This window comes from Pelophylax lessonae, assembly GCF_965119305.1.
Source record: "Pelophylax lessonae genome assembly, chromosome: 6".
In the NCBI taxonomy this organism is placed as follows: domain Eukaryota; kingdom Metazoa; phylum Chordata; class Amphibia; order Anura; family Ranidae; genus Pelophylax; species Pelophylax lessonae.
In genome coordinates this window covers 323,994,340-324,010,600 of record NC_138773.1, presented here as the reverse complement: position 1 = coordinate 324,010,600, position 16,261 = coordinate 323,994,340, and the positions used below count along the sequence as shown (strand labels likewise).

General features: G+C 46.0%; 1 protein-coding gene across 1 annotated transcript in view; it reads left to right on the top strand.

The window, feature by feature from the left end:
* The window catches only part of LOC309559053 (uncharacterized protein), a 156,470-nt gene extending 142,862 nt beyond the window's left edge, over nt 1–13,608 (top strand). Inside the window, exons 5-7 of the mRNA XM_082262185.1 lie at nt 1,134–1,750; nt 4,325–4,470; nt 12,532–13,608. Coding sequence (XP_082118311.1) covers nt 1,134–1,750; nt 4,325–4,470; nt 12,532–13,336 — 1,568 coding nt within the window. The 3' untranslated portion in view covers nt 13,337–13,608. The remainder of the gene's footprint in view (nt 1–1,133; nt 1,751–4,324; nt 4,471–12,531) is intronic.
* The last annotated feature ends 2,653 nt before the right edge of the window (nt 13,609–16,261 follow it).

Genomic DNA, 16,261 nt, shown 5'->3' with positions numbered 1-16,261 from the left:
AATTGTGAAGTGGAAGGAAAATGATAAATGATACAAATAAATCCGTGAAAAAGTGTGGCTGCATTTGTATTCACCCCCCGGAGTCAAAACTTTGTAGAACCGCCTTTCCCTGCAATTACAGCTGCAAGTCTTTTTGGGGATGTCTCTACCAGCTTTGCACATCTAGAGAGGACATTTTTGCCCATTCTTCTTTGCAGAATATCTCATCTCTGTCAGATTGGATGGAGAGCGTCTGTGAACAGCAATTTTTGAAGTCTTGCCACAGATTCTCAATGTGATTTAGGTCTGGACTGTGACTGGGCCATTCTAACACATGAATATGCTTTGATGTAAACCATTCCATTGTAGCTCTGGCTGGATGTTTCAGGTTGTTGTCCTGCTGGAAGGTGAACCTCTGCCCCAGTCTCAAGTCTTTTGCAGACTCTAACAGGTTTTCTTTTAAGATTGCCCTGTATTTGGCTCCATCCATCTTCCCATCAACTCTGACCAGCTTCCCAGTCCCTGCTGAAGAAAAGCATCCCAACAACATGATGCTACCACCACCATGTTTCACAGTTGGGATGGTGTGTTCAGGGTGATGTGCAGTGTTAGTTTTCCCCCACACACAGCATTTTGCTTTTAGGCCAAAAAGTTCAGTTTTGGTCTCATCTGAGCAGAGCTCCTTCTTCCACATGTTTGCTGTGTCCCCCACATGGCTTCTCCCAAACTGCAAACAGGACTTCTTATGGCTTTCTTCCACCAATGGCTTTCTTCTTCTCACTCTTCCATAAAGGGCAGATTTGTGGAGCACACGACTAATAGTTGTCCTGTGGACAGATTCTCCCACCTGAGCTGTGGATCTCTGCAGCTCCTCCAGAGTTCCCATGGGCCTCTTGGCTGCTTCTCTGATGAATGCTCTCCTTGCCCGGCCGGTCAGTTTAGGTGGACGGCCATGTCTTGGTAGGGTTGCAGTTGTGCCATACTCTAGATAGATAGATAGATAGATAGATAGATAGATAGATAGATAGATAGATAGATAGATAGATAGATAGATAGATAGATAGATAGATAGATAGATAGATAGATAGATAGATAGATAGATAGATAGATAGATAATGTACAAGTTGTTAACCTCTTTGTTCTTTATGGCGCAGGGCCAACATTGATGAAAGCCAACACCACCACTTCCTGCAGCTCCGGCAAAGAGGAGAATCACTCATCCAGACGCTGCTATCGGTCGCGTCATCGCTGGAGCAACATCAGCAGCTTAAGCACCGACAGCGGCATTGTAGGAGTCAGCGACGAGAGGGAGGAGTGCGAAGGGAGCACCAGGCCGGCCAAGCCCGGAGAGGTTGAGCGAGTGGACAGCGGCATTGGAGATGCCTTATCCCGGAGGTGGAGAGCCAGAGTGGCGGAAGCCAGTGCTTCTTTGGAGGCCTGGGAGGCCCACCGGCCTTGCATAGACTGCGGGGAGAGCAACTCCGCCATGGAAACTGAGAGCCGGGGCAAGAGGAGAGAGACCCTGTGCATAAAATGCCTCACCCGCCGCATGGAGCGCAAGGAAGCTGTCCTGGAATTTGTCAACACGGAGACAAGTTATGGGGAGGATCTGAGGATCATTAAAGAGGAATTCTACCTCCCCATGCAGACGGCAGGATTACTGACTCAGGAGCAGCTGGCCGTCGTGTTCAGCAACATACAGGAACTCATCGACCTCAATGAGAAGTTCCTCGAGGTCCTCCAAGAAGAGATCGATCAAGCGTTTGACCAGGTAAAAGCCCAGGGGGCAGAGACATGAAATGTTGGGCAAATTTAAAGGCAGAGAAACAAGAATGGAGCTGTTAAAACTTCAAAGACTCCAAAGTACATTTATTCGTATCACCCAATATAGAGAAAACCTAACTTACGCGTTTCACTCCAAGAGGAGCTTAATCATAGAGTAAAATACATAAAGCTGGCTGTCATGTTCAGCAACTTACAGGAACTCATCAACCTCCATGAGAGGTTCTTTGGGGTCCTCCAAGAAGAGACCTCAATATAGAGAACATCTACGTGCTCCACTTATGCGTTTCACTCCAAAAGCAGCTTAAAGTGATTTTAAAGTCTCGTGCATGTAGATTAGGGGTCGGGCGCATGGATTAGGGGGGCGCCCCTAATGGACGGGCCGCCATTGGAGTACAGTATTGCCCATTTGATGAATGCAGCAAAGGTGGCAATACCAAAAAAAATGGGGAGACCCAGAGAGTCCTACGACAAAGGATTGGTTTAAAAGAATTGAGTATATCTATGAAATGGAAGATCAATTAGAGAGGCTTAACACCACCTGGGAAAAACGGGTTCAATTCAAAAGAAGGAGGAAATACGTGGAGATAAGAGGGGTGAAAAGACATAGAAAGAGAAGGGAAGAAAACAAAGAAGGTGGTAGAAGAAATAGAGTAATTGGTAAAATATGGGGAGGGGATAGGCGGGAGGGAGGGGGGAGAAGGGAACTTTTTTTGTAATATGAATGTACAGTATGTATATATTGAATTGGATGCGGTTTATATTTTTCTATTGATATATGAAAAACAAATAAAGAAAAAGTAAAAAAAAAAATACAATTCTTAGACACTTAACTCACAAGGTAGAGTTGCTAGTTGAAACAACGTTTCAGAATTTGTACAATAACTTATTTCCATAAAACCTAGAGTATGTACGGGTTCAAATTCCTGAACCTAGCAGGTACATGCTATTATCAATAGGGAGTGACCGATTATCGGCAATGCCGATGTATCGGGGGCCGATATGCACTTTCCCCGATATATCCGAATCGGCCCCGGAGGTTACCGATATTGCTGATACTTCGGGAAAGTGCTGTACCAGAGTGATTCCTGCAGCTAGAGGCATCACCCCGCTACCGGCGTCCATAGCCGACGGTCGGCTGTCTTGTAATGACAACCGATGCGGCTGAGAAGCCGCTCAGCTGTCATTACAAGGAGTGGGAGGGGACGTCCCCCTCCCGCCGCCTTCGGCGGCTCGCCCGGGTCTTCTGTCCCTAACAAGCCTGCATGTCCGCCGAAGATAAGACCCGATCAAAGCCGCATTCGGCTCTGATCGGGTCTCCATGTAAAAAAAACCCGGAAGTAATTTCATGACATCACTTCCGGGTACTCGGCGACAAATAAAAAAAAAGAGAGCATTCAAAACAGCCAAACTTGGCGTTTTGAATGCTTTGAGGTGCAGAGGAGAGGTTTGAGGTCTTTTAGACCCCCCCAGATCCCTCCACCAGAGTACCTGTGAAAAAAAAAAAAATATATATTGGTATCGGTATTGGCAATAAAAAAACGATATCGGTCGACCACTAATTATCACCCAGCAGGGGTTTATCACATCTTCAGCACATCATGCTTGGTGATATCATATAATTATATGTATGGTGTAAAAAAAAAAAAAGATTGTAAGCTCCTTGCCAGCAGGGCCTATGAATGAATGTCTCTACTATGTAAAGCACGAAATTGCTGCTGCTATATAAATGCCTTCAATAAAAAAAAAAGTACCGTCATTTGAGCATAAGCGCCGGTTCACACATATGCGATGACAGACATCGCATGTGATTCAGAGTGCACTGCTCTGCAAATCAAAATGTGATATCTGTGCGATGCGAATTCAGCCATACAGATTGTATGTATGGCTGAATTTGCATCGGATTCGGACACAACTCGCACAGGACCCTTTTTTGGGTCTGCACCAGAATTGGATCACATGGGTGTTCACACCTATGCGATCCGATTCATGTCCGAACTGACAGTTCGCACTGCGATATGCGAACTGATCTGGGGGCGTCGTTAACTTTGTATTGACACCCCAGCAGATTTGCATATGGCAGTGTGAGCTGCCTGCGAGTTGAATGCGATGCGGGAACCCGCAGTGGATTCACAGGGTTCCCGCATAGCATATATGGGAACCGACACTAAGTCCCGGTTCACACTGCCATATGCGATATTCTGGGGGTGTCAATTAAAAGTTAACGACACCCCCAGTTGAGATCGCATATCGCAGTGCGATCTGCAAGTTCGCACAGAATCGGATCGCACTAGTGTGAACCACCATGTGATCCTATTCTGCTGCGGATAAAAGAAAAGGGTCCTGTGTGTGTTTAGTGCGATTTGCGGTGCGAATTCAGCCATACAAAATGTATGGCTGAAATTTGCACCGCACAGAGATCGCATGTCATTGAGGAGCAGTGCGCTCCGAATTACATTCGATCTCTGTGATTGCACATAGTGAACCCTTAGGTCTTTGTATAGTGATACAGTCATTAGTTGGCTCATTCAGCAAGCCTTGTATTGTGTTCTCCCCTCCACAGGGTGACGATGACCTGATGACAGTCTGCATCGGGGAGATCTTCTTGGACTTTGTCAACATGCTGCCGGCCTTCCAGACCTACTGCCTCCAGCAGCCGACATCGGTGGCCACGCTCAACGCTCTGGAGAAGGAGAAGGAGCTCCTAAGGTGAGACCATGCTCTAAATTCCTTCAGTGATCATCAAATCTATACCACCCATAGGCGTGCGCAAGGGGTGTGCCAGGTGTGCCTGGGCATACCCTATTCACTATGTGTGGTGCAGGTTTCCCCTACTGCCCGGCAGTGCCGGGCCAATGTTATCTGTTATCTAGCGCTCAGGGCAAGGATGCCAAGCTGCCTCCCCTTCCCTTAAAGTTAGGGTCAAGGTGCCCCCCCAATCGCGCAATAAACCATTGCGCCCAGGGCAACCGACCCTCCTGCCCACCCCTTGTTCCGGTCCTGCTGTCCAGACTTCCTTCCTCGTGTTGGCCCCCATGCCCCACAGTGCTGCTGGCTTTCTTCCTCTCCTCTCTCCGCAGTTGCTGCGGGGGATGTTTTAGGAGCGTGGGGGAAGGGGCTAATCAATATGTAATTTACCAGCACCCTACTTTTCTAAATAAGCACAGTGAACACGATAGAAGAAAGGGGGGGGGAACCTTTACCCGTGTCACACCCTGATAATATAGATAGATATGCAAAAGGTTTGCAAGACTCAGTTCTGCTGGGGGTGGATTTTATTGGCACTCACATGAGACATAATGTAATATTGATAAAACGTATTCTTTACTTTTACATCCTTTAAAAATACACAAAGAGGCCAAAAAAAAAAAAAACAGCTACATTTAAAAAATCTGATACATTGTCCTTAACCACTTGCAGACCGCCCGCTGTAGATATACTGCCGCAGGCTGACTCGGGAGTGCTCCTGGGGGGCGGAGCTATTTGTGGGGAAAAAAGGACATCAATTTTATTTGGGTACAGCGTCGATTGACCGCGTGATTGTCTGTTAAAGTAACGCAGTGCTGAATCCCAAAATATGGCCTGGTCATTAATTAACCCTTTGATCACCCCTGGTGTTAACCCCTTCCCTGCCAGTGTCATTATTACAGAAACAGTGCATATTTTTAGCACTGATTACTGTAGTAATGTCACCGGTCCCCCCAAAAGTGTCAAAAAATGTCAGTTAGGGGTCCGATCTGTCCGCCGCAATGTCGCAGTCCTGCAAAAAATCGCAGATCGCCGCCATTACTGGTAAAAAAAATAAATAAATAAAAATGACAAAAATCTTTCCCGTAGTTAGTAGATGTAATAACTTTTGCGCAAACCAATCAAAATACACTTATTGCGATTTTTTTTTTTAACAAAAATAACTAGCAGAAAACAAATTGGCCTAAAAAGTTTAAAAAATAGATTTTTATTTGGGGAATGTTATATAGCAGAAAGTGAAAAATATTGTTTTTTTTTTTTTTTTGTTTATAGCGCAAAAAATAAAAATCGCACAGGTGATCAAATACCACCAAAAGAAAGCTCTGTTTGTGGGAAAAAAAAGACCATCAGGTTTATTTGGGTACAGCGTCGCACGACTGCACAATTGTCAGTTAAAGTAACGCATGCACACGGGAGTTTTATTTTCCGGCAAGATCCGGCAAGCAGCTCTGAAAGTCCGCCGGACCTTCAGAGCGCATGCGCCGCAGACGTCAGCGGCTGCATGAAGGGCAAATATCTCTTAAACCGTGCAGATTTAGGAGATATTATTTGTACCTACAGGTAAGCCTTATTATAGGCCTTATTGTAGGCTTACCTGTAGGTAAAAGTGACAAAAATCGGAGGAAAAAGTTCTGAAATTATTTATCTTTGTCCCATTTTTTTACATCACAGAAACCTGAAATTTTAACAGGGGTGTGTAGACTTTTTATATCTATTGTAAAAGAAGAGGGATGTAATGTACAATATAGAAAAAAATACCTCTATAGTGTCATGTTTGACACCTTTTGTATTCTGTACACTTATAGAAATGTATTCAATAAATATATTGTAAAAAAAAATATCTATATATATATATATATATACAAATAGTGCAGTTATGCATTCAGTAATATATATATCTATATCTACATCTACATATATATATATATATATAGATATATATGTTTTTTTTTCCTTTAATGCAGCCGATATAATTACCACAACCTCTCTTGGTATTAGCTGCTGATAAATCCCTGCATAGCAGAACTCTGACTGGAGAAGTAGTGAAAAAAGTCCGGATGTTCGCACTCCAATGAAATCACCTTTATTCATCCATAAGTATAAAACGGCAATCCATACAGCATAGTGAGGGTACAGATACAGCACAGTACAACTAACGCGTTTCACACCCTCCTCTGTGCCTAATCAAATCTATGAGCTATAGCAGCTATGGCTAAGCACCGAGAAGGGTGTGAAACGCGTTAGCTGTACTGTGCTGTATCTGTACCCTCACTTTGCTCTATGGATTGTTGTTTTATACTTATGGACGAACAAAGGTGATTTCATTGGAGTGTGGCCATCTGGATTTTTTTCATTATATATCTTCTGATGTGTACAGGGCCAGCACCCTTTCCGTGTGCAGTGGTGGTGAAATTTGGGGGTGATTGCTATGAGCGGTATACTATTTGTTTCATCAGACTGGAGAAGGATGGGGTGGCAGTCGCTCTGTATGTTCACATATTTAACACACTGACAGGAGGAGAGAGCAGACAGATAAGCCTAACAGTAGCCTGCTGCTCCTTCGCTGTCTAATCACAGGCAGGGGGGTGGGGAGGTGACCAAGCTGTATTGCCTAACTGCAGCAGGGAAAGGTCAGGTCAGCAACATTGCAGGACTGTATGGAAAGAGACACAGGTATAACAGCTTCTATATATCTATAGTATTTATTATTTATTTTATTTCAGGTACTTGTATAGCGCTGTCAATTTACTCAGCGCCTTACATATACATTACACATTCACATCAGTCTCTGCCCTCAAGGAGCGTGCAATCTAAGGTCCCTAACTCACATTCATACATACATAGTAGGGCCAATTTTTATATACAGGATCCAATTAACCTACCAGCATGTCTTTGGAGTGTGGGAGGAAACCGGAGTACCCGGAGGAAACCCACGCAGGCACAGGGAGAACATGCAAACTCCAGGCAGGTAGTGTCGTGGTTGGGATTCTAACCAGCGACCCTCTTGCATCTGTGTATTTAGCTGTTTGTCTGGAGTTTGGCTCTAAGAAAGGCTTGTATGTGACATTTCACATTTACTTTAATAAAAATACATTTTAAATAAATATTTTTAGTGGTAAACATAATTGAGTAAAAATATGTAAAAATACAATCCCAATAGTCAGCAGGGACAGATGTACAAATTCCATCAAGCAGTGCAATGGGAGGTAAAAGAAAAATGTGGCTTTGTCTCCACCTGTTGGCCATTAGTGGTACTGCAGAAGAGGTTTTTCCTAAGCGGCGCTTCCAATCAAATTGCATCCTAAATACTAAACTTTAACACAAATGCATGCTTAAGATTTTTTCTAAATGATTTATTATCTATTTTTAAAGGTTTAAGACATACAGGTCCGCACATACATCCAAACATCAAGTATTACAGAGTACATAATATGGGGGTTAGCAACCCCTGATACGCATGCCAGGGGTGGCATCCAACGCCTTTTCTGCTGACATGTGATGCCCCGCCTCTGCATTCTGTTCATATTAAAAGTTTAGTGGTCGGACAGAACTGTTCCAGCGCTGTCCAGTTCCCCCCAACCCCCCCCCCCCCCCCCCACAGCAATAGATCACTGCTATAGTGGCCTATTGCAGGCTGGCTGCTACATGGCAGGAAGGTGAAGATCAGGTTTCCACTAACCATGCCCTGCCCCCACCATGAAAAAAGTGTAAAATCAATGTAAACAAAAAGGAAAATAAACGATATCAGAACACAATATCATTCAACTTTTTAGCAATCACAAACCATTGAAAAAGTAGCTGTCATAATCCTAAGAAAAAGTAGCTAAATATTGCCGGTGTTCTATCAGAATAGCGCTACCTATCAGATTCTGCAACGGGAAGTGACGTTCGGACGGGAACAACTTACTGTGCATGCACCATGCGTTCCAACATGGCCGCTATGCGTTCCAGCATGGCCACTATGCATTCCAACATGGCCGCTATGCGTTCCAACATGGCCGCTATGCGTTCCAACATGGCCACTATGCGTTCCAGCATGGCCGCTATGCGTTCCAGCATGGCCGCTATACGTTCCAACATGGCCGCTATGCGTTCCAACATGGCCGCTATGCGTTCCAGCATGGCCGCTATGCGTTCCAACATGGCCGCTATGCGTTCCAACATAGCCGCTATGCGTTCCAACATGGCCGCTATGCGTTCCAACATGGCCGCTATGCGTTCCAACATGGCCGCTATGCGTTCCAATAGGTTTCCTAATGTGACAGAACACAGCCATCTTCTTACACCCACGCAAGTCTCGAATTTTACATTTATTTTCGCAGTAAACTCTCCTTATACACTGAATGACAAGATTACATTTCTATTATTATTGTAAAATAGTAAATATAGCGAGAAACCTGCAGGTAAAAGGTGGTGACGGCCATCTTGGTACACCCCGCACTGCTCAGCGACAAACTGGTTATATAGTGAAATAGAGTATTTCACTCGGTCGCGGTAAAAATAGCCTATTTCAGTTTACTGCTAAAATAAATGTAAAATTCAAGACTTGCGTGGGTGTAAGAAGGTATCCGCCGCTGCTTCGTGTTCTGTCACATTAGGAAACCTATTGGAACGCATGCCGCATGCGCAGTAAGTTGTTCTCGGCCAAACGTCACTTCCGGTTGCAGAATCTGATAGGTAGCGCTATTCTGATAGAACACCCTCACCAACCCAAGTTATTCTTATCTTCATGTTATGCTAACAATTTATGCAAACTGTTTTTTTTTTTTTTTTTTCTACTGCTTGCATCACAACATAGCATCGAAAGAGGAAAAAATTCTCCTAAAGTTAAATGCAGACGTTCACTTTAACCACTTCTGGACCGGAAGGTTTTACACCCTTAATGACCAGGCCATTTTTTTGCGATTCGGCACTGCGTTACTTTAACTGACAATTGCGTGGTTGTGCGACGCTGTACCCAAATAAACTGAATGTCCTTTTTTTCCCCTCAAATAGGGCTTTCTTTTGGTGGTATTTGATCACCTCTGCAATTTTTATTTTTTGCGCTATAAACAAAAAAAAAAACCAACAATACTTAAAAAACAAAACAATATTTTTTACTTTCTGCTATATAACATCCCCCCCCATGAAAAAATCTAATTTTTTCAATATTTTAGGCCAATTTGTATTCTGTTACATATTTTTGGTAAAAAAATCCCATTAAGTGTATTTTGATTGGTTTGCACAAAAGTTATCACGTCTACAAACTACGGGAAAGATTTGTCATTTTTATTTCTTTCATTTTTACTAGTAATGGCGGCGATCTGCGATTTTTAGCAGGACTGCGACATTGCAGCGGACAGATCGGACCCCTAAGTGACATTTTTGACACTTTTGGGGGGACCAGTGACATTACTGCAGTAATCAGTGCTAAAAATATGCACTGTTACTGTACTAATGACACTGGCAGGGAAGGGGTTAACACCAGGGGCGATCAAAGGGTTAAATGTGTCCCTAGGGGGTGCTTTATAACTGTGTGGGGGTTGTATTCACTGATTGAACACAGAGACTTGTGTTCCTAAATAGGAGGATCCCTGTGTTCATTACTGACAGAACAGCGGTCTGCTGCGTTTACAACGTCACACCGCCGTTCTGACTCTATGGGGAGCAATTGCGGGTGCTCGGTGGCAATCGCGGCCGCCGGACCCGCTGATTGGCTTTCCCCGTGGCCAATCGGCATGTGCGCGCCCCCACTAGTGGTCCCACGAAGCGACGTGCAGTTATGTCGTTTCCCGGGACAGAGCCGACCTGCCGCAGTATATGCAGTGCTGGCGGTCGGCAAGTAGATAAGCTTTACGAATCCGCTATGTTACATAAAAGTTACACCGATGTGATATTTTAATCAGCAGACTTTGTTGGTTATAATTTGCAGTAAATAAATGTGAGTGTGCAAATTACACAATTTACACTTCATTTTACAAAAATATCCTTTGTGCTGAGGTTTATGTGTGTCTGTGTTTGTGCCAATATAATTAAGGAGTATTTTGGGAGTACCAGGACTGCGGCATACAGTATGGGTGTGGTGTATATGCAAGTAGGCTCAGACCCAAATTCAGCGTAATTTAGCCATACTACTTTTCTCAGCAGCAAGTATAGTGTGCCGCAGGACCAAATTTCCCTTAGGTGTCTCTCCTTCTCAATTTGTAAAGTTGGGAGGTGTGGGGGTGTGTAGAAAGTTGTGGTTTTTTCGGATGTTCCTACAATTTACAAATATACAGAAAACAGACAGAGGCCAAAGCAAGAAATCCAATGCTTAAAAATCAGGGCAAATGTCATAGAAAATGAAAGTAATTGTTGCAATAGAACTGACCTCGATGCTGCAGTAATTAGCATACTGGTTGAATGAGATCCGAATAAAACTGAGGAGAGGACTCCAGAAGCTCAGCCTCTGATTCATCCTGGAGGAGCCCAGCCTCTGATTCAGTTCTGAGGAGCCCAGCCTCTGATTCAGTTCTGAGAAGCACAGTCTCTGATTTAGCCTGGAGTAGTCCAGCCTCTGATTCAGCCAGGAGTGCAGCCTCTGACTCAGTCTGGAGGAGCCCAGCCTCTGATTCAGATTGGAGAAGCCCAGGCTCTGGTTCAGTTTTGAGGGGCCCAGCCTCTTATTCAGTCTGGAGGAGCCCAGCCTCTGATTCAAGCTGGAGAAGCCCAGGCTCTGATTCAGTTCTGAGGGGCCAAGCCACTGATTCAGTCTGGAGGAGCCCAGCCACTGATTCAGTCTGGAGGAGCCCAGCCACTGGTCTGATTCAGTCTGGAGTCAGCCTGGAGGAGCCCAGCCTCTGACTTAGTCTGGAGGAGCCCAGCCTCTAATTCAGTCTGGAGGAGCCCAGCCTCTAATTCAGTCTGGAGGAGCCCAGCCTCTAATTCAGTCTGGAGGAGCCCAGCCTCTAATTCAGTCTGGAGGAGCCCAGCCGTATATTCAGTCTGGAGGACCCCAGATTTTTCAATACCCAAAAATCAGGGCAAATATCATAGAAAATTAAATTAATGGTCGCAATGGAACTGACCTAGAGGCTGCAGTAGTTAGCATACTGGTTGAATGAGATCCAAACAAACTGAGGAGAGGACTCTGATTCAGTCTGAAGAAGCTCAGCTTATGATTCAGTCTGGGGGAGCCCAGCCTCTGATTCAGTTCTGAGGAGCCCAGCCTCTGTTTCAGTTCTGAGGAGTTCAGCCTCTGATTCAGACTGGAGGAGCGCAAGCTCTGATTCAGTTCTGAGGAGTGCAGCCTCTGCTTCAGCCTGGAGGAGCCCAGCCTCTGATTCAGTCTGGAGGAGCCCAGATTTTTCAGTACCCAAAAATCAGGGCAAATATCATAAAAAAATGAAATTAATGGTTGCAATGGAACTGACCTAGATGCTGCAGTAGTTAGCATACTGGTTGAATGAGATCCAAACAAACTGAGGAGAGGACTCTGATTCAGGCTGGAGAAGATCAGCTTTTGATTCAGTCTGGGGGAGCAAAGCCTCTGATTCAGACTGGAGGAGCCCAGCCTCTGATTCAGATTGGAGGAGCCCAACCTCTGATTCAGATTGGAGGAGCCCAACCTCTGATTCAGATTGGAGGAGCCCAACCTCTGATTCAGATTGGAGGAGCCCAGGCTCTGATTCATTTCTGAGGAGCCTAGCCTCTGATTCTGTTCTGAGGAGCCCAGCCTCTAAATCAGCCTGGAGGAGCCTAGATTTTTCAATACCCAAAAATCAAGGCACATATCATAGAAAATGAAAGTAATGGTTGCAATGGATCTGACCTAGATGCTGCAGTAGTTAGCATACTGGTTGAATGAGATCCAAACAAAGCTGGCCTCAGAGTGTGCATGGTTGGGACATTTGATTATTTGCTTCTTCAGGGACATGGATTGATGTTAATGGTCCTGTATGCTGCATGCATGTTAATACCCACAAATATAGGACATATGTAATGAGGCTTGTTTTGTAAAGACTTTTATTGCAGTGATAATTACCTTTGTATTATTTCTTCTAGAATATTCCTGGATGTGTCTCAGAATGACAACACCGCGCTTCGCCGCATGAACTTGCGTTCATTCCTGATGGCTCCACTGCAAAGGGTCACCAAGTATCCCCTCCTTCTGAGCCGTATCCTGAAAGGTACCACCGAGTTCCACCCGGACCACAGCAGCCTTTGGGAGGCCAAAAGCCGAATTGAATCGCACTTAGAGCACATCAACATGAAGACCAAACAGGAGGGCAACACGTGGACCCTGCGATCCTTCCGGAGGGAGAGCAGGAAGAATCGAGAGGTGACCAACATCGAGATGAGGGAGATGGCCATCAAGCTGGTCGGTTGGCCAAGAGAGGAGACCCGCTTTATAAAGGAGGGACCTTTACAGTTGGCACAGCCGACGGACGGGCAGTGGGTCAAGAAAGGTTGCAAATCTCTGAAGTTCCAGAACGTTCACGCACTGCTGATGGTCAATGCAAAGAGGACCTCTGACTCCGGGTTGGAAGGCACCTCTTTGGAGAAAACCGTCAAAGACGCTGTTTTGGTTCTTATTAAAGACAAAAGTAATGGGAAGTTTGCAGTCCTCAGGGACCCCCTGAGGTTGGGACAATGTGTGGCATCCATGGACCCAGACTGTGAGGACATCTTTGAACTCTTGGAGATCAGGAAAGAAGGTTATGTGTTCCGGGACAGTGACGGCTCCCGAACTCAACATTGGTTCCAGCAGATTAAAAACTTCTCCCAGGAACTCGGGTCATGGCAAAGACGCCGCAATGCTCTCCCAAATATAATGATAAGCACAGTGCAAAACAGGTCCTCAAACTGACATTGGGGGGTGCTCCTATCCCTCCTATCTGCACAAGTGTAGACAACACTGGACCATGTCTGTCTTGGGACAAATAAGGGGTTGTTATTTAAGCACAGGTTCTGTATATGCAGATCTCAGCTGTTAACATTCCAGAACATTCAGGTTGTCCATCCTCTTCTCAGATAATCCTAAAACAATGTTTTATGGTAAACTAAAGCAATCTGACAACTGAGCTCCTCCAGGCTGAATCAGAGGCTGAGCTCCTCCAGGCTGAATCAGAGGCTGAGCTCCTCCAGGCTGAATCAGAGGCTGGGCTCCTCTAGGCTGAATCAGAGGTTTGGCTCCTTCTTACTTAGTAAGAGGCTGGGTTCCTTCAGGCTTAATTAGAGGCTGGGCCCCCCCCATACTGAATCAGTGGCTGAGCTCCTCCGGCAGAATCAGAGGCTTGGCTCCTCCATAGTTAGTAAGAGGCTGGGTTCCTTCAGGCTGAATCAGAGGCTGAGCTCCTCCAGGCTGAATCAGTGGCTGAGCTCCTCCAGGCTGAATCAGAGGCTGAGCTCCTCCAGGCTGAATCAGAGGCTGAGCTCCTCCAGGCTGAATCAGAGGCTGAGCTCCTCCAGGCTGAATCAGAGGCTGAGCTCCTCCAGGCTGAATCAGAGGCTGGGCTCCTCCAGGCTGAATCAGAGGCTGTGCTCCTCCAGGCTGAATCAGAGGCTGGGCTCCTTCAGGCTGAATCAGAGGCTGAGCTCCTCCAGGCTGAATCAGAGGCTGAGCTCCTCCAGGCTGAATCAGAGGCTGGGCTCCTCCAGACTGAACCAGAGGCTGGGCTCCTCCAGACTGAATCGGAGCCTGGGCTCCTCCAGAGTAAATAAGGGTCTGGACTCCTTCAGACTAAATCAGAGGCTGGGCTCCTCCAGACTGAATCAGAGGCTGAGCTCCTCCAGGCTAAATCAGAGGCTGAGCTCCTCCAGACTGAATCAGAGGCTGAGCTCCTCCAGACTGAATCAGAGGCTGGGCTCATCTAGACTGAATCAGAGGCTGGGCTCCTCCAGGATGAATCAGAGCATGGGCTCCTCCAGAGTAAATAAGGGGCTGAACTCCTTCAGACTAAATCAGAGGCTGGGCTCCTCCAGGATGAATCAGAGGCTGGGCTCCTCCAGACTAAATCAGGGGCTGAACTCCTCTGGACTAAATCAGGGGCTGGACTCCTCCAGACTGGTTTAGAGGCTGGACTGGTCCAGACTAAATCAGAGGCTGGGCTCCTCAAGTTGAATGCAGGCAATCGCCAGTCATATACAACAAATGGCTCCCCATGATATAAGCTACACACGTAGCATGCAGAAGTGATTAAATCTGACCTCTGGCCTCCAATTTAGTCTTGCACAGTTGTACCGGCTCCTCTTCTTCTTTCACTGCGCACTGTGAGTGTCTCACAATGTGCATTAGAAGCTGCAGCAAGTCAGAGCCCTCCTCATTTCCAGGCTGGAGGACATCCAGCATCATCTAAGACCTTCCTCCTCAGCTCTTTAAGTCATGGAGGCTCAGCATCACATGTGGACATTACCTACCTACTCTTAACATGACTGAGCTATTAAATTGACCCATGTAGCCTACAGCTTCAGGTTGGAACAAAACCCTGAGGAGAGGAGGGAGAACCTGATTGGTTTCTGAGTATAAACAGTCATTTCAGTGTTTCCTGATGCCGGACCAAACCTGAGCCGAGGAGACTCCTGCATGACACAAGGGAGGCGCTGAGTCACATTTTTCAGTCACTGGGTGCTGTAAACGTAAGGCTACCCACAGACATATAATGGGGGTCAGTGGAAACCTGAAAATTCGGGTCATTTCCAATAATGCGATCCAGACCAACGCTAACAGAAAAATCGATCTCTTGACCAGTAATTGTTTTCTGTTTGTATTTTCAAACTTAAAGTTGAACTCCAGGCTGATATAAAAGTTACAAATGAATACTGCACTGCCCATGCAGTATTCTGTCCATGCAGTCTGCTGCTGCCCATTCATTTTCCAATCAGCAGGCTAAGGGTGGAGGGAGCAAAAAAAAAAAAGGAGAGGGCGCCTTCTAAGTGCGGACTGCATATAAAAATAAAGATTAAAATAACAAAATGCACTCACTGCATAAGACCAGAGTCAGCATATCATCCATTACCAGTGGGATTCCCACCAGCGGCTATGGTTGCAGAGATCGGCAGGAAAGCAGCTAGTCAATGAAAAGCTGCTGGTGTGTGGCCAATGGTGTATAGCAGGAGTCACCAAACCTTCTAAACAAAGGGCCACTTTACTATCCTTCCAACTTTAGGGGGGCTGGACTGTGGCCAGTGGAAGAAGAAAGTGCCCCGGCATCAGTGGAAGTAAACAATACCCCATCATTGGTGTCAGTGAGAGGAATAGTGCCACATCACTGGTGTCAGTGGGAGGAATAGTGTCCCATCATTGTGGGAGGAATAGTGTCCCATCATTGGGGTCAGTGGGAGGAATAGTGCCCCATCATTGGGGTCAGTGGGAGGAATAGTGTCCCATCATTGGGGTCAGTGGGAGGAATAGTGCCCCATCATTGGGGTCAGTGGGAGGAATAGTGTCCCATCATTGGGGTCAGTGAGAGGAATAGTGCCCCATCATTGGTGTCAGTGGGAGGAATAGTGTCCCATCATTGGTGTCAGTGGGAGGAATAGTGCCCCAACATTGGTGTCAGTGGGAGGAATAGTGCCCCATCATTGGTGTCAGTGGGAGGAATAGTGTCCCATCATTGGTGTCAGTGGAAGGAATAGTGCCCCATTGTTGGTGTCAGTGGGAGGAATAGTGTCCCATCATTGGGGTCAGTGGGAGGAATAGTGCCCCATCATTGGTGTCAGTGGGAGGAACTATACCCCTCTGTTGCTGACAATGGGGGAATAATGCCCCAAGGGCCAGATAAAAGCAAGCAAA